This window comes from Hippopotamus amphibius, chromosome 5, assembly GCF_030028045.1.
Source record: "Hippopotamus amphibius kiboko isolate mHipAmp2 chromosome 5, mHipAmp2.hap2, whole genome shotgun sequence".
NCBI classification, from domain to species: Eukaryota; Metazoa; Chordata; class Mammalia; order Artiodactyla; family Hippopotamidae; genus Hippopotamus; species Hippopotamus amphibius.
In genome coordinates, this window is record NC_080190.1 from 51457760 (window position 1) to 51475654 (window position 17895).

Genomic DNA, 17895 nt, shown 5'->3' on the forward strand with positions numbered 1-17895 from the left:
TGGTGCTGCCACACCCAACCCCAAGCTGCCTGCTCTTCTGAGTGCAGCAGGGGCAAGTGTGCAGTCTCCGAGTGGAGGGAGGACTGACCGGTATATCTTCATCTCCCTGGGGAAAGGCGCGGCGAGGTAAACGAGATGGCCTGGTGGAAAGCCTGGGTAAGTGCAAAGCAAGCAGAGGTGGAGTGTTCCCGCACCATGTTGGTCTAGAGAGAGATCAGCTCAGGCAACACTCTGCTGCCTGGGCTACCCACGGGGGAGGAAGACAAGGAGATACTGCCCCAGTCCTAAAGGCGTTCATGGCCGGCCAGGATGGGACCAGGGGAGACAGGCAGGTAAAGGAACCTTGAAATGCACCTGGGGAAGCTGAGGAGCTGGGGGAGTCCAAAGGGAGGAGTCAGGCTGCTGGAAGCCAAGGGGAATCATGGTGAAGTTATATATGCGTGTGTGTGTGTTTGTGTGTGTGGTATATGCACATGCATGTGTTTAGGGAGAATCGGATAGATGTTTCCTTAAAGAGGCAACAGTATGTCAAAGGCTCAGGAGAGTGGGAAGCTTAGCTTTAAAGAGAAGTAGGCTTGAGGGTCCTGGATGGAAGGGTAGAGGGTCGGGGGAAATGTACCTAGAAAAGCAGGCAGGCCTGGGTCCTACAGAGCCACACATGGCAGGCTAAGGAGCTCGGGCTCTACCTTGAAAGCAATGGGGAGCCACTGAAGGACCTTGAGCTGGAGAGTAACCTGAGTATTCAATTCAGGCTGATGTTGGAGGATTCATCAATGTCTTTTCCTCAGTGGATGGGAGGACGATGTGGCCCACAAGCGTTCTGCACAGTTGAAATCCATGAGTGAAATTTACAGAGCGACAGAGGGCTGAGTTAGAGGGAACAGCACACCCTGCCCCCAAGTCTCCCATGTCCGAGTGAATGAGCAGATTCTCAGGAGTGTTTCGTCTGGGTTTGAGTCCAAGCCTGTCTCATTCTAAGGAGTTGAAAACACAAAAGGGGGATGAAGACGGGGAGCAGGTGATGTTCCCCCAGGCAGGCACGATGTTTGTGTTCTCTGCACACCTTCCTTCATTTCATCGCCAGGCAGCCCTGGGACATCAGGGCTGCTTTTTCCACTTTACAGATGAGGCTCAGCGATATCAGTGACTTGCTCAGTGCCACAGCTAGTCGGCAAGGGTCTAGTGTGAACCGGGGTCTCTCTCTGTCCCAGCCCCCAGGCTCTCTGTGAGTCTTATTGGGTAACCCAGGCTTATCCTAATTCAGGAAATCTTTGTTACAAATGTCACAACCCAGGGGCTCTCAGATTCAGACATGCTGGGCGTGGACAGACGGGACAGAGAGGAGGCCAGGGGCAAGGTGGGGCGGCTGTCTGGCCCCAAGAGAAGCAGCCAGGACAGGTGGAGGGCCAGGGCGGCCTCCAGCCTCATCCTGGCTGAGGGGAACAAGCCTTGGAGGAGGCAGACGTGGCAGGGAGAGCCCAGTGCTGGGCACTTTCCAAAGTCAGCTGCCGCCCAGATGGCCTGATTTGGGGCCTGGGTCCTAGTGGGGCGGGGCAAGGGCCCATCCTTGGGGCTCACCCAGCCAGGCGGGCAGAAGCCTCCTTGTAGGAACCTGGCCAACCTGGCAGGATAACAATAACATTCCTTGAGCACCTACTGTGTACTGGATATTCCTCGGTCACAATCTCACTTGAGCCTGTGTACACGTCTACAGTACAATGTGGAAGCCAATATCCTCATCCACAGATGAGGAAACAAGCCACAAGGATACTAAGACGGTGCCCAAGGCTGCCACACTAGGAAGTGTTGGAGTCTGGGTTAGACTCTGAGCAGCCTGACATCAGAGCTAAAACTCTATGGGGCTCGGCCACCCACAAGACAAGGGCAGCAAGATCACAGGTGGACCCCACCTGAGACTGGCTGAGCTTCCAGTGGGGAACGAGTGACCTCTGAACCTCTAACTAGACCAGGACCGGGGCGGGCTGTGACAGATCGGCTCGAGGGGGCCTGTCTGTGCCTCTCTTGTGGAGACGAAGTTCTGTCTCTCAAGTTCTCCAGGGCAGGCCTGTGACGGGGGAAGCCAAAGGCGTGGCAACTCCCCTGAGACCTTCACAGACACGTAGCAGATGTAGAGTTACAAGGCAGGCTGAGTCACCTTTTCAGTGAAAATGTTCCCGTCTGGCCTAGCCCGGTCTGTGCAAGACCCAGCAAGGGCCTAGGCAGACCCTTCCTCCAGCATGGGGTGTGGGTAGGGTGGGGGGGGCTTAGGCAGACAATCTGAAGCTCCACCACCCCATGCTGACATCCAGGGGTCTGACGCCCAGAAATTTGTCTTTTTCTCCCTAAAACCTTAGCATGGAAAGTGAGGCTGGGGCTTCTCAATGCAGTGCAATCACAACCCCCAGGGAGCTATTTACAAACATTGCCACCCAAACCCGAACTCAGACCCGCTGAATAGGCTACTCCGTGGTGACTGGGACACATGACCTGGTCAGTCGCTGCTGCACAGTTCCCTGAGTGCCAGCCTGGGGCAAGGGACAGGAGAGAGCCCCTCCTGGGTGGCCCCCAAAGCTTAGCATTGAGGCCGGAGATGACCCCACGCTCACAAACGACCTGCATTCCCGTGGGTGAGGTTTCCTTCCGTGAAGGGTACCTGGAAAACTCGGTGTCTGGGAGAGGTTCAGTCATTGACAGCAGGGGGCGGCAGACAGAGCTTAGCTTCTGAGTCAAGCTGTGGGTTAAGTCCTGCACCACCATGTACTAGGTGTGTAACCTTGCCAGGTGCTTGGAGCTCAGACTGTAAAATAGGGCATTCATACCTACCTAGTATGGCTGGCAGAGTCGGCAAGGAGAAGAGAATTGCACCTAAAGCACCTAAAGCCTCTAACACACAAGGTCTGGCACATAGGAGGTGCTCAAATCACTAACAGTAGTAATAGCCACTTGTGATTCCAAAAACGAGGGATGTGATGTATGCATGCACACAGCTGGGCAACATCTGGGACCACACAGGCTCTCTGGATGAAATTTCCACAGGGAATTAATTCTCATAATTTCTTCTGTGAAACATGGTGCTAAGAAATAAAGCAGGAAAATCTATCACTGGATATTTGAAATTCAAGCAAAGGGTATGGAGAGACTTCTTACCTTTTACTCAAAAGAAATATCCTTACAGATATACCATAGATTGGAAGCTGCTCTGTATTTTCAGGATCTGACCAGGGCCAGGAAGGGAGGAAGGAAGGAAGGGAAAAAAGTGAGAAAAAAGGGAGGGAAAGGGGAGGAAGAAAGGATGGATGTGATGATTGGATAGGTAGATGTGGTGGATGGGTGGATGGATGGATGGATGGGTGGATGGATGGATGTGTAGATGGATGGATGGATGGATGGATGGATGAGTGGATTGGTGGCTGGGTAGGTGGAAGAGTAGATGAGTGTATGAGGGCTGGAGAGAAGGAGTAGGGAGGCAGCATGTTCAGCTCCATGAAGCCTGTCCTTACTTGATCCTTGTCCTTGTAGCTTTGGGCAGGGTTTTCTCTTCCTACTGCCTGACCTCAGATGGCACTGCCTGGAAGAGATGCAGTCTGACTCAGAGCCCACGCCCCAGGACAAGGGCAGGGATGGGAGAGGTTTTGTGGCTTTGGCTGGCCCCAGCCTGTTAAAACAAGGGGCCATTCTGCAGAGGAGACAAGGCAGTCCTACAGAGCCCTGTGGGGAGCCGGTGATCCTTCACGGTCAGGCCACAGTCTCTGGGGGTGCCCTTCCCTACACAGCTAAGGCCTCTGAGTGACCAGCCCCCGGGTCGTCTGCGCTCACAGATCTCCTAGGAGATTCCATTGCTGTGCCCTGTCACCCCAGTAGAATCATTGCTGGACTCTGCAGGATGCTTCCTTTTCAGCATCCCCCCAAACCCCTGCTGATCCTTTATCGGGGCAAGCCCCCTACTCCAACTCTATCCCCTCAGATTTTTTGGTTGTTTTTATTTTTCTCCTTTAAGTCCATTGATCGTCACAAAAACCCAGGAAGTGCAAGTAAGGAGAAAACAAGTGCCCAACTGAGGATTGAAGGACCCAGAGCTACAGAGGAGACGTGGCATGGGACTGCTGGGTGTGCGGGGGCGGGGGGGGGGGGGGTGTGGTCCCCCGGGGAGACACAGGACGCAGATGAGGCTCCCAACACCGAAGGCTGGAGTCCATCTCTAGACCCTCTTCTTGCTGCCCCGCAGTCAGCACGGTGGCTCTGGAAGTGGTCTCAGTGCTGGCCACCCTTGAGGTCTTTCCCTGCACTGTCTGAGCCTGCAAGTCCCAACTCCCCAGGGCGGGCACTGGCACCAAGAGCTGGGATTCCACCCCTCAGGGTGGCCGGGTGGCACCAACCCACTCCTCCTCAGGAGGTCCCTTCTTCCAGCCTGAGGGCGGAGCTGGGGGCCTCCCCCTGGCCGAGGAGCTAACAGGCCTGTAGAGCCTCTGCAGCCCTGACGTGAGAGGGCCATATGGAAACCTGGGGCAAAGTGGACAAAGGCGCCCCCTTCCTTAGCACAATCTGTTGGAAACTAGCATGTCCAGAAGCTGCGGCCTCCCCGGGGCCTCCCCGGGGCCTCCCCTCAGCCCGGGTGGATGGGCAGGGCCAGGACAGATGGAGGCTCAGCCGCCGGTCTGCAGGGGCCGAGCTGGTGCTCACCCTGCCGGGGCGGCTGCAAGGTACACCGCCTTCCCACTGCGAGCAGGCCTGGCTTCTCTTGCAGATGGAACAGGAGGGTGTCTCGGTGAAGGGCAGCCCCCACTTCAACCCAGACCCGGACGCAGAGAGCCTCTACAAAGCCATGAAGGGGATCGGTGAGTGGCCTTCCCAGAGCAACGCAGTGACTGAGGCTTTGCCCGCTCTCCTCAAGAGCCCGCTGCTCACAGGCCTGGAGGGGGAGGCCAGGGGCAGCCTGGGAGTGGGGGTCTCCCCATAATCCCCTGGCACCCAGAGAATCACATAGGCCCCACCTTCCCCAGCACAGATCTCCGCAGACCCCCCGGACTGGAGGGGGGGAGGGCAGTTGTGAGTAACTGGGGGTGGGGGGCACCTGCTGTGTGCTCCTGTGAGTCCCTGTGCAAGAGACTTCCCCTCACTCGGTGGGAGCTTTCTCCCTACGAAACGTCCCCAGGAACTCTGGACCCTGCGCGTCACGGTGAATTTCGGATGGGACAATGTTGGCAGTTGTTCAGGGCTGACCTAGGCCCAGGGGGCTCCAGCCATGCAGATTCTGCAGCTTTTCCCCGCCCGGCTTAGGCCGGTCAGCTCTGTCCTGCCTCCAGTGTCTGCTTTCCCGCGAGCAGGAAAGGGCTGGCCGGAGGCCCGCTGGGGTGTGGATAACCCGGCCCAGACAGTCCTCATGCTGTCCCCCAGGCAGGATTTACCCTCTAACTGGCTCTGACTGGAGAACTGGAGCATTAATAAGCACTGCGGTTCCAGATGAGCTCAGAGAGCCTGTCCCGTCCTCTGCTGCCTGTGACATCTTTAACATTACCTCCACTACCCAAAGGAAAACGCAGAGGCTTGGAGAAGTGAGGTTTCTACGGACCCAGCCGCTGGGCCGAGACTCAGATCCAGTTACCGGGACCCTCTGTCCCCACCCTCCCCTGTGGCCACCAGCACAAGGGAGGGCAGGGCGGGAGGTCTCACTGTCTGAGCTCTAAAGGCCCTGGGCGATGTCCAGAGCAGATCAGATGACCAGAGGGGCCGCAGAATCCATTGCTGCAAGGCTGGGCCTGGCTGCACCCCAGCATTGTATGCGTAGGGGGTGGACAGATGGATCTTCTGTCTGTCTTGTCTACACGCTGAAAATCATCAGGTTTGGGAGCTTTCCAGGTGGTGAGTCCCCACTGCTTGGCCACCAAGCTCTCATCAGCCCCCCCGGGTGCAGTGGGGGTGCTGATGCTGTGCCGCCCTGCAGGGACCAATGAACAGGCCATCATCGATGTGCTCACGAAGAGAAGCAACGCACAAAGGCAGCAGATCGCCAAGTCTTTCAAGGCTCAGTTTGGCAAGGTAAAGGGGGCAGGTGTGCTCGGGGGGCTGTGGAGACCACTGCTGCCAGAGACAGCCTGGGAGGCAGCACCGCACGGGACGAGGGCCAGCTGGTCCGGCGCCCAGCTCACTGGCAACATGCGGCATTTGGGACAGACACTAAAAACATGATGCATTGTTTCTCTGGAAATCAGATTTCACGCTCCATCTGTGTTTTATCTGGAACGCTTACTGATGGCTCCCCGCAGCCCTGGCTTGGTCCAGCCTTTTGCCTTCTGGCCCCACCCTCCTTTCCCACCTTCTCTCTCACTTGCTCCTTTACATTTGCTCCAAAGCCCCATCCCTGAGCTGTTTCTCTGCCTCTATGCTTTGCTTGTCCTACTCCCCAAGCCTGGAAGGCCCTTCTCTCTCCCACATGCCAGAGATGCAGGCCAGGCTCTGCTCTGTGCTGTGCCACGGGGCTGTCTCCTCGTGTTGGAGCTGCCGTTCCTGTGCCCCTTCCCTCCTGCCACGGGGGAAGTCCAAGGACAGGGAGCACGCAGCCTGGACCCTTGGTGCCTCCTCCCACCGCTCCCAGGACAGAGCCAGGCCTCGGCATGCTAGCCAAACACAGGAATAAATGCATTCAGAGCCGTGGTGGCCGGAAGCCTCCATCCGCACACATTGATAACGTGGACATTTAACCCAGGAAGATGAGTGATGAAGCCCAAACACTCCATGGGAGAAACCAGTGTGTTCTTATAAAAAATAATCTCTCTCTCTTAACCTTCACAACTCTGCATTATTCTCTGCACTCGACGTTAGAGGAAACTGATGTTCTGAGAGGTGGAGGATGTTGCCCAAGATCCCAGAGCCTGTAAGCAACAAGGTTGGGATTTGAATCCAGGTCTGACAAGGCCCTTGGTCCTTTGCTGTGCTGTGCAGGGAAATAAGCTGGGTGTGGCCTTGTGGCTTCTTGTAGATACAAGTGCCCTTAGAAGGAGACACACATGGGAGATACATTCCTTAACTCATTTCACGCATTCATTGAATGATGGACTTAATGACAAATGTGTATTTCGGGCTCATGGTGTGCCCAGCACTGCACTGAGAGCAGACTTGACATCTCTCTGCCAATCTCCTAAGCAGCGGTGTGAAGCAGGAACACCACTGTCTCCACTTCACAGGAAAGGGTAATGTTGCTTAGAGGGGCTGGGCTGCTGGCCCAAGAAATCCCAGTCAGCACCAGCGCGTGGCAGAGCCCACATGGGGATCTAGCCAGAGCCCCTGGGCCCAACCACCACCCACTGTCTGCTCTCTGGTGGGTGCAGCGACAGAGCACCACCCTTCCCTGCTCCTGCCTTAGGATCTCACCGAGACCTTGAAGTCGGAGCTGAGTGGCAAGTTTGAGAGGCTCATCACAGCCCTCATGTACCCACCATACAGATACGAAGCCAAGGAGCTGTACGACGCCATGAAGGTAACCAAACAAGTGGGATGTGGAAGGGGCAGAAACACTTAGAAAGACTGGGTGGGGGCTCTCCTTTCCCAAGAGACCTGGCACAGGGAACTCCGAGCTCCCCTTGAGCCACTGTTTAGAACGAGCCCCACGAGCTTGCACCCTGCTGCTCAAGAAAACTTTGAACTTTTTTCGGGATTAGTAAAGCATAGGTTCCTCTGTCTCAGCCCAGAAAGAATGCAGTGAGCGGCAAAGTGATAGATTAGAAGTGATTTATTAGAACAGAACGTTTGTGAGGCTTACAAGCAAGTGGGCAAGAAGGTGCTGCCCTAAGAACGTAGTGGGCTACAGTTTTATAATCAAAGGGAACGTGGGGAGGGGGAGAAGACCACCTTCTTCCTCGTTCTTGAGTAGACATCAAGCTTCCATCGTCAGCTCCTCTGTGTCGGGCAGGAGAGTTTTCTTGTCCCTACTTGGTCAAAGCAGGACTGTCATCGTGCAATAGAAATGAGCAAAAAGGCTGTGACATATTCTAAACTACGGTAAATCATCTCGGGTTTCAGTGTAGTGTCAGCTTTTCCTTATATTTTTGGTTTTAGTGTGCACAGAGGAGCGTGTTGTAGGAATCATTAACTTACTGAGCTCACTGGGCAGGATGTGGGTCTCATTCCAACATTGTTTTATCATTTGGGGTCATGCCATGCTTCTGTTGTATGGTTTTGTTGCTAAGCCAGCCTGCTTGGTTTTGTGGTTAAGCAAACCTGATTTCTTGAGTGATCATTAACTTACAGGGGTCTCCCATACTTTTTTCTCTACTGACAATCTCCTAGTGGGATTAACTATTCACTCACCTACTTTGTCCCTTTACTCTGTCCCTATCCCTCAGACTGCCACCAAACACAGACTGGTCACTTGGCCTTGATGAAGCCAAAATCAGTCCCTCTCAGGACACCGTCAGACCAAGTGTGCAGGAATCAGGAACCAGCCTCTTCGGTCTCGTGCCTGGTCCCCCGACTTCCCACTACTTCCCACTGCTCCTTTTGCATTTGAAGATGATTAAGAACTAGTCAGGACCAAGTAACAATAATCATCTCCATTGAAAGGACACTTACTGTGTGGACATGCCAGGCATTTTACATCTATTATCTTCACTCCACCTTCGGGGTGGGGGCGGCTTATTATCCCTGTGTCCTGATGAGGACCCACAGGCTCAGGGAGGTGTAGGGACCTGCTTGGGACCACCCAGATATGGAGGGCTAAGCTGACACACAGCTTTCCCATCACATCACTTGCCCACAGCATCCACCACTGGAGACAAATGCACGTGATTTCCCCCGGTAACATCCTCCAGCAGAGGCCCCCCCGCAGAGCAGTGACTGGTTCTTCCTAGGGCTCTTCCTTTTGCCTCTTGACAAAAGAGGTTGTGGACAGAGCAGGCGAGCGCCGACCGTGCTCTCCAGCAGGCAGAGGTTTTTATCCACAGGGCTTAGGAACCAAAGAGGGCGTCATCATTGAAATCCTGGCTTCTCGGACCAAGACCCAGCTGCGGGAGATAATGAAGGCATATGAGGAGGGTAAGGGGCCTGCCAAGAGGGAGGACGTGGGCTCTGGGTGAAAGGCTAGCTTGGGAATGGCCATGAGCTCTGGCAGCCTAGCAGGAAAGGAGACAAGCAGTGTACTGGGCCACGTTGGAAAGGACTCTTTCTGGGCTTTTCCACACATGGGTGCTGAGCACCTACTGTCTGCCGAGTCCCAGGCCTGACAGTGAGATTGGCTATGACTCGGGACCAATCTCTGAGCTCCCTTAGCTCACAGGCTGCTCGAGCGAAGGGCACGCGCCCGCTCAACTCTCTGTCCCTTGAGAGTGTTGGCAGCGCTGCCGGCCACAGGCTGTGTCAGCAGTGGGTGGGGCTGGCTCCTCCCTGGCCAGGCGCAGGCTGCGCCTGGGGACCATGCAGAGCCACATTGCAGTGGGGGATACGGAGCACAAGCCGGCTACCGTGGAGTCTACGGGATGCAAGGCAAAGCGCATCCTCCATGAGGTCTGCCTGGTATCTGCCTGAAGGCTCTGGCTTTGCCAAACCACACGATGAAATGGAGCTCGATAAGTAGCCCCTGGCTCTCTGGCCTGGCCCATCTCTGTGCTTTGAGCTTGCCTGGCAATCCATGTTGCTTCCTAATTCTAAACAACAACCAGCAGGGAGCTTCTACCACTCAGATACCTGCACAGTGCAAACACTCCCTGTGCCAAGGACTCACCCTTCCTGGAAGGCTTCCGTCAGGAGAAGTGCGGGGAAAGGGCTGGGAGGAGGAGAGCAGGTCTGAGCCTCACGGTCCTGATCCCCTGCAGACTATGGGTCCAGCCTGGAGGAAGACATCCAAGCAGACACCAGCGGCTACCTGGAGAGGATCCTGGTGTGCCTCCTGCAGGTATCACGGCCCAAGCTCCCAGGAGCCCCTTGTCTGGGGGATACCAACAGCTCCCCTGCCTCAGAGAGTGCTCTTGGGCAGAGCTGCTGGGTGGGGTGGGGGCAAGGGTGTGGTGCAGCCACTGTGGCCGGGGCTCATTGGGTACATCCCAGAGTGGTTGGAGGGTCCCTGTGGCAGAGCCCTGCACCTCTCCTGACGCAGCCACACGAGAGCGCCCAGGAAGCAGGAGGAAAGGGCCCGTCCCCAGGCCCCATGCCAGGCACAGTGCTTACTTCCGCTCGCTGAATCTCCCAGGTCCTTACTATGCTCATTTTACGGATGAGAGAGCCAAGGCCCAGAGAGGATAACTGCCTGCCCTCCTGCCCGGCTCTGCTCTCTGCCCTGGCTGCTCGGCTCAGCCAGCCTGCCTTACAGAGCCGCCTCTTCTGTTCCTAGGGCAGCAGAGATGACTTGAATGGCTTCGTGGACCCAGGACTGGCCCTGCAAGATGCACAGGTGAGGCTACCCCTCAGCAGCTTCTGCCCTGCTGGCCACCTGGCCCCACCCTCTGCCATCTAGACTCCGGGGGCCGAAGCCTAAAAGCCTCACCCAGCCCCTCTGTCCATGGGGGTTTTCTCTGATGCTAGGCTGGGAGCCAGCTCAGCTCTCTTCAGGCCTTTACCCTCTGGTGTCTGCAGAGGGAAGTGAGGGTGTAGGGGAGGAAGGAGCCTGATTTGGGTGGGGTTCAGTGAAGCTCTGCCCCGGCAGGAACAGCCTGCAAATCTGGGGGTGCTGGGCCTCCAAGGCCCAGACGTGTGTATTCAGCTGCCTATAGGTCTGCCTGCTGGTAGAGCACTTGGAGCCCAGAGGCAGCGCAAAGCCCCGGGGGGAGGTGGGACATTTCCTAGAGCAGCCCAGTATCGAGAAGAGAATTTAACCACGGGAATAGCAGGCTCCCCATCAAAAAGATGATCAAGCAGAGGAGAATGCCCACCTGGCAGGGTGGATGGGGCTGTGCTTTACCCCTTGCTCGCCTTCACTGGTTGCCGTGGGTGTCCCACTGCCAGGATCTGTACGAGGCGGGAGAGAAGATTCGTGGGACTGATGAGATGAAATTCATCACCATCCTGTGCACGCGCAGTGCCACTCACCTGATGAGAGGTACCGGGGAGGCAGGGAGGCAATGTCAGTGCCTTGGGGACGGGGGGCACACTGGCCACAGGTCCTCTCCCTTCACACCGAATACCCAGTGTGTGGCCTTGTCAAGTCACGACGTTGGGGAGAGAGCCAGGGAGCCCTGGACCATCTCCCCGGCAACTAAGAGGAGGTTAGGGGTGGTACGTTGATGTGCAGTCTCTGATCTGAGATGCTGGGAGGGTGTCATGCTGAGATGCGTGTGTCCCCTAAGAGAAGGCCTCTCTCCACAGTGTTTGAGGAGTATGAGAAAATTGCCAACAAGAGCATTGAGGACAGCATCAAGAGTGAGACCCACGGCTCGCTGGAGGAGGCCATGCTCACAGTGGGTAAGAGCCGGAGCTCCCTGCTCAGGTTCACATGTCTGCCTGCCCTGGGGCTCAGCAGAGGGAGAAGTGGTGCCAAAGGGTAAAGGGCCCAGGGCGCAATCGCAAATGCCGGGTCCTATGCTCACCACCAAGGCCAACCTCCACACCAGCCCCCACTCTCAGCACAGACCCTTCACCCCGGACACTGGAGCGACTAGGGGAGACCCTGGTGTCCTCAATGTGCTGTGTCCTGTCGGAGACTGTTCTCTGTGCTGCCCACATAGTGCCTAGCGCCATGTGAGTGTGTCATTGCGTGTGTGTGTGTGTGTGAGCGTGTGTGTGCACACATCTGCAGGATTGTGCCAGACCCGGGACCTGTGCTCACCCGCAGCAGCCATACAGGGAACATTCTGGTCCTGACTGTGAAGCCCTGAAGAAATCACCTAGCTGGACCTTAGCCAAGGGTCTGGTCGCCAGCTCAGCTGCTGATTGAAGAAATGATGATATGTAGTTGGAGTCCAAACTCAGTGATCACTAGTCTGATGCTAGGGGAACACCGAGAATTTTCCCCAAGTATGAGATCTGATTCACATGGGAGGACCGGTTCCAGAGCACACCCTGCAGTCCAGAGCCAAGGTGACAGGAAAGAAATCATTGCAGAAGAACTGAGGCCCAGGGCTGAGGGACTACCCTCCTCCCATGATGGAGCCAAGGTCACCTCCACACCAGGCTGTCCCCATTGGGTGCCGAGCAGCTAGGGGAGCTGCACAGTGTGCCCTGGTCCCCAGGGATGGACTAGAACATCTGACACTCCCCAGCCAACTTTGACTGCTGTGATAAATCTAGTCTATGTCGGAGCACCTAAGCATGCCCCCTGCTCCAGGCTCAGCTTCCAAAGGCAGCCGCTGGATCCGATGTAAACAACTCCTAAACAAAATCTACAGGCAGGGAAAAGCGAGGCTGTGCAGGGCCCTGGTGTGCAGGGCACTTCCTGTTCGCTTCTCCCTGAAGACTCACATCACTCACTTCACACGTGAGGAGAGTGCAAGGCAGGGAGATCAAGTCACTAGGCACACAGGGCCATCAGGCGGGGTGTGAACTCACACTTACCTCCCTCAAAGCCCTTGCTCTTTCTGCTGCCTTGGGTTAAAACACCAACCTCCACACCCAGACACCGAGTCTCTGAAACAGGATCCATGAAGTGAGAGTGGGGCCAGGTGCCCTGGGTGCCTTCATGCTCTGGGGCCAAGCCCCACTTGTCACAAGGGAATTCAAAGTGCAGAGGCCCTCTGACAAGTGACATGTAAAACAGGCACTCAGAGACCAGTGATCACCATAACGGTGGCTCCTGCACGGAGCTGTGTGGTTGGACTATTGGTGAAGCTGTGTCTGGAATGTAAGGGCCCAGGGACTCCCTTGATGGAGCTGGGCTCTGACAGGCTAGACCAGCCCTGTAGGCCCCAGTGCATTTCACACCTCACCCTTCTGTCTGCCTGCTCTGGGCCTTTGCACCTGTGCCCAGTGCCCTGGGCTTCCTTCTCTGCCCCATCCCTCTTGACACAAAGCCTCTCATTTTAGGACTAGGCAGAGCACAAATAAATAGGCCAAGACTTGCACAATGCTAACCTTTAAGTCCCGAGGCAAGATATAAATAAATAAACACGTACACAATGCTGCCTACAACCTCTGGTTGCTAACAGAACTTTCCTATTTGCCAGTGAAATGCACCCGGAACCTCCACAGCTACTTTGCAGAGCGAGTTTACTATGCCATGAAGGTAACTGTTTTGTCTTCTGCATGCCTGACCCTCAGTCCTACGTGGCACCAACTGCAAAGCCACGGAGCTCAGAGCCACCACCCGAGTCTTCGACACTTGGGTCTCCTCTTATCCCAGCCTCTTGTGGACCAGAATGATTTTAGTTCTCAGAGGGCAAACCAAGTCTAGAGAAGGGAAGCACAGCCCCTGAAGGCTGAATTTGAGCAGCTGCACTCACAGGTGTTCATGGCACTGAACTTTTACCACAATCCTGTGAGACTCATGTCATAATCTGCCCTCCCAGAGGTGGTGAGACCAAGGCTTGTGGTCCAGGTCACACAGCTGGTAAGCGGCAAAGTCTTGATCTGAGACCAAGCCCCTGCAACTGTGCTTTTTATTTATGGTTTTATTCACGCATCATTGCCCATGTGGCCTCCTTGACAAAGCACAGGTCAGGATTGCCAGGAGGTTAAGCCTCCCTTTGAACGAGCATGTTCAAAAGGGAGATTGCTGTGCGCGGCAGCTCAACTTTCCTGCGCCTGCTGGGGTACTGATCTGGGTTCGCCTGTTGTCTTAAAGGCTGTACTGGCCACTCAAACCCCTGCTCAAGACACTCGTATCAGGTGCAGTTTCTGGTATCTAGAACTGCACTGGAAGATAGTCAAATTAATTCTTGGAGGGTAAAGTCAGTGCCCACCTTCTCTGATTGAAGGCTGCTAACATCGCCTGAACCAAGAACCCCAAGCTCTCTGGCTATACTTGGCCAGGAAATGAGGGAGGGCATGGGATTCCCATGGCCATGGGGCTCCCTCTGACATGAGAACGACCTAGGATGAAAGTGAGCAGGAGGGTCCTGCCTGCGCATTGGCCAGTGAAGCTGATTTCATGATGTTGCTGTCCTAGGAAGAGGTCTTATTCCTAGAGCAGTGAGCATTTTGTGTCTAGAATCACAAATGTGCCTTGTGGCAAATTAAACACACACTGCAACCTGGGGCTTCTGGCTTCTAATAAGAGACAAACATGGACAGTGAGTGAGACAAGATCAAGGGACCCCTTAGCGCATCCCTCTTAAAGGCTTCACTGCCAAAGCAGGGGCTCATTCCTGTACCTCCATCCCCTATGAAAGCCCCCTGAACCCCACATAGATTTGTCCATCATCACAGAGATGGACCAGGAAGGCAAGAAGTGATGGTTGACTGCTGTATCTTATCCAGGGAGCTGGAACTCGCGATGGGACCCTGATCAGAAACATCGTTTCGAGGAGTGAGATTGACTTAAATCATATCAAGTGTCAGTTCGAGAAGATGTACGGCAAGACCCTCAGCAGCATGATCATGGTGAGCCAGGAGTTCCCACTCCTAACACCAGTTTGAAACAGAGACCTTACTGAGAAGCCCGAATGCTGCGACCAGGGTCATAAGTCACACGTGCCTGTCCCTGCTCAGTGGGTATCACACGCTTGCATTCATTGCTGTGTGGTATGTACAGGATCAGCAAGGAGGTCAGTGTGGCTAGTGGAGGCCCCTGTACGTTTCACCCAGAAAGTTAGCTTTGCATTTACGTTATGGTCGCCTCTTTGAAAAAGACACACTGAGTCCGTGCAGCAGGGACCATATCTGAAGAGTCAACGAGAGTAAATAGTTTAGCAGGAATGGAGGCATCGCCTTCAAATCCAGATTTAAGTAGTCCTGGCAGCAAAATGTTAAGGACATAAATCATATGAGCTCCAGTGGGCTGCCTAACCTGATTCCAATTAGTGCAAGTTCTAGAGCTGAGAAAACACAGAGCGATTATCACACTGCTATAACTTCAAGAGAAATAGCTCTTCTAGCCATTAACGCCAAATGAGGCCTTGACAGTTTCATTAACAGAAGTCATGAGAAATGTATCCCTAAGTCTTCATTGACTATTAAGTGAAGTCTCTAGTTATTCTACAAATGCCTATTGTTCACTACACTTTCCAAGACACGGGTAGCTTACAATATGTTAAAAAGACATTTCTGCTCTTAGATGTTTCAGAATGGGGCAGTAGGTGTCAGGGCAGGGGTGGGGGGCAGTAGGAACAGACTGAAATGGAAAACAAAGAAAGACGGGTGACTGTGCAGCCTGTGGCATAGGAACCAGTACAGGAACGTGTCAGGTCTCCCCTCCAAGGAGCAGGACACCTAGTAATAAAGGCAGCTGCTCCTGGTGAACTCCAAGCCAGGCCAGTGTCACAAACCACTCCCTCTTTCTAATTCTCACCTCCATCCTGTCCTCAGGAAGACACAAGTGGTGACTACAAGAATGCCCTGCTGAACCTGGTGGGCAGTGACCACTGAAGCCTCAGAAGGACAAGAGCAAAGGCCAAGAAGGTGGAGCTGCTGGGTCCTGCTTCCTCAACCTTGGCCATGGATGGGGTGGGGGTGGGGAGAGCCGCAGCACAGCTTTCAGTCTTCTATCTCCCAGCTTCCTGTGCTTTCCAGCCAGTTTCTCTGACCCAGAAGGATCAGCCTGTCAATTTCAGATGTGAGCACATTGCCAACCTTAACATTTATCTAATCTGACAAATACCTCGGCGTGAGGGGGTCTGCAGAGGTTTGTGATCATTTCTTTCTCCCTACACAGGAGCTTCGCAAGCCTGACTGGTCACAGAGTCCCCTAGGCTCTCAGCCCACTCCCATCTACTAATCTGGGATCTGCAGAGAATGGACCAGAAAATATGGGATTTTAATAAGTCTCAGCTGATATGCTTCTCTTTCAGGCAACCAGAGAAGGCCGTGAGAGCCTATTCATTTCAGAGCACACACTTGTGGGCAGCTGAGGAAGGAACATGTGTATCCAGGCCAATTGGGCTGTCACTAACATTCACCAGCTTCATTTTAAAATACTAGGCTGTAAGTAGAGGAAAAATTCTCTCATCATCCTACCAACAGAGAAAGCTGAAAATTAATGGCCTGACACAAGGACACTGTGTTCTCAGAGGCTTGGGCTTCTCTAGTCCTTGATCAAATTAGCTGCTCCTTCCTTCCATGACACAAGCCTGGAGAATTTCTAATCCTGACCAAATGGCAATGGGAACTGGTTACAGGAGAAGCTGAGATGCCTGTGTTGTGCTTTTCAGAATAATAAAGATTTGTACATTGGAATCTAAGTGTCTTTGGATTTTTAGCAGTGACTAAAGTAGGACCACTTTAATTAGCCAAATTGTACCCCATAGAGCCTGCTCTCCTGACTAGGCCTTCTAGGGCCACAAAGCTTTTCCTTTCCCATTAACAATATTCCTGCTCTCTGAAGACAGCCCACATATTCTGCCAAGACTTCTTCTGTCGAAGCTAAATGTCCCCAGTCCCTCCAACTATCTCTCCTAAAGGCCGATTTGAGGCCAAGTCCTTTGAACATGCTCTAGTTTGCAAACCCCCTTTTAGAGTGCAACCCCGAGAAGCCGGGTTTGTTTGTTTGTTTTCAGGGCTAGACAATAAGTTTATACACGTCCATGTCAGGTCCAGGTGTCACACCGCCCCGGTGGGGCTTCAATTCATTTATAAGCATCTCATCACAGAGCCTGCCAGGGGTCTGTAGGGCAGGACCAGGCTTTCCCCTTGCAGGTCATCACATCACAATGATGCTTTATTAAAGGGCAGATTAAACATGCCGCTTTGGGGAGGAAATACCTGGGAGCGAAGAGTGAGGCAGATCAGTGGGGCTTTGAGCTCACACGGGGGGAGGTAGATTCTGGCTCTGTGTGCACTGGCTCTGTGACTCTGACCTAATCACTTCCTCTGTGTGTGTGTGTGTGTGTGTGTGTGTGTGTGTGTGTGTGTGTGTATGTGTGTCGGAGCCTCAGATTCCTTACCTTTAATTGCAGGGGTCTAAACCCAATTGCAAGAGCTGCTTTCAAGCCTCCCAAGGGTAATGGTAGGAAATCATCATTTTAGGATGCTCCTGGGTTCTGTAGGTCAGGGATTCAGCTGTTGCACAGTGCGGATAACTTGTCTCTGCTCCAGCAGGTCTGGGGAGCCTGTCGGGAAGACCCAAATGTCAAGAGAACTCTAGGGCAGATGCTGGAATTGTCGGGAAGCTTTTCACTCATGTTCTGGGTGCTGATGAGGTGTCTGGAAGGCTGGGTCCAGCTGGGACTGTCCGCTAGTGCCCTACATGTGGCCTCACCAGGATGGGGTCCCAGGGTAGTGGGAGCCATGACATGGCAGCTCAGGGCCGCATTGCCTTCTGTGACACAACCTCACACAGATCACTTCCGTCATGCCTTATTGGTCAAAGTCATCACAAGTCAGTCCAGTTTCAAAGGAAGGAAACACAGTTCCCATCTGTCAATGGGAAGACTGTCAAAGATTTTGGTAGCCATTTTCTTAAACCCTGAACAAGCAGTTTAAAATATTGAACAGCTCATGCAGCCCAGCTGCCCCATGGGCAGGGTGCTGTCCGTAAGGCTGGAGCAGGATCTAAGGGATCCCTGCAGGGCCACAGCTCAATCCCTACTGCTGGGTTTCAGGCCTGTCTGTTGGGCCTCAGGCGAGGCTCTTGGGTGGTGATGATTCTTTTTGCTTTTTATTGTTCAAGTTTCCAGTGGACTTTCTTCCAGTGCTGAGTCACTTTCAGCCAAAGCCCTTTAGAAACAACTTAAAGGATCCCTCCATCCTACAATTCTTTGAAATGCTGGTTCTCCTGTGGCCCACCCCACAACCAGCCTGACATGTCCAGACAGGAGCCTCGAGAAAAGCTGCAGCCAAGGAGACAGTCTAGGAAACACGGTGCCCAACTACGTGCCCAGCAAG

At 54.1% G+C, this 17895-nt stretch overlaps 1 protein-coding gene across 1 annotated transcript; it reads left to right on the top strand.

Annotated features, from left to right (window-relative positions):
- Positions 1-16248, top strand: LOC130853394 (annexin A8). Its single transcript, XM_057735154.1, has 12 exons — positions 1-156; positions 4745-4835; positions 5942-6036; positions 7361-7474; positions 8937-9027; positions 9804-9883; positions 10319-10378; positions 10930-11023; positions 11290-11385; positions 13083-13141; positions 14335-14457; positions 15382-16248. The coding sequence occupies exons 1-12, from the start codon at positions 136-138 to the stop codon at positions 15439-15441; spliced, it is 984 nt and encodes a 327-aa protein (XP_057591137.1). The 5' UTR covers positions 1-135; the 3' UTR covers positions 15442-16248.
- The last annotated feature ends 1647 nt before the right edge of the window (positions 16249-17895 follow it).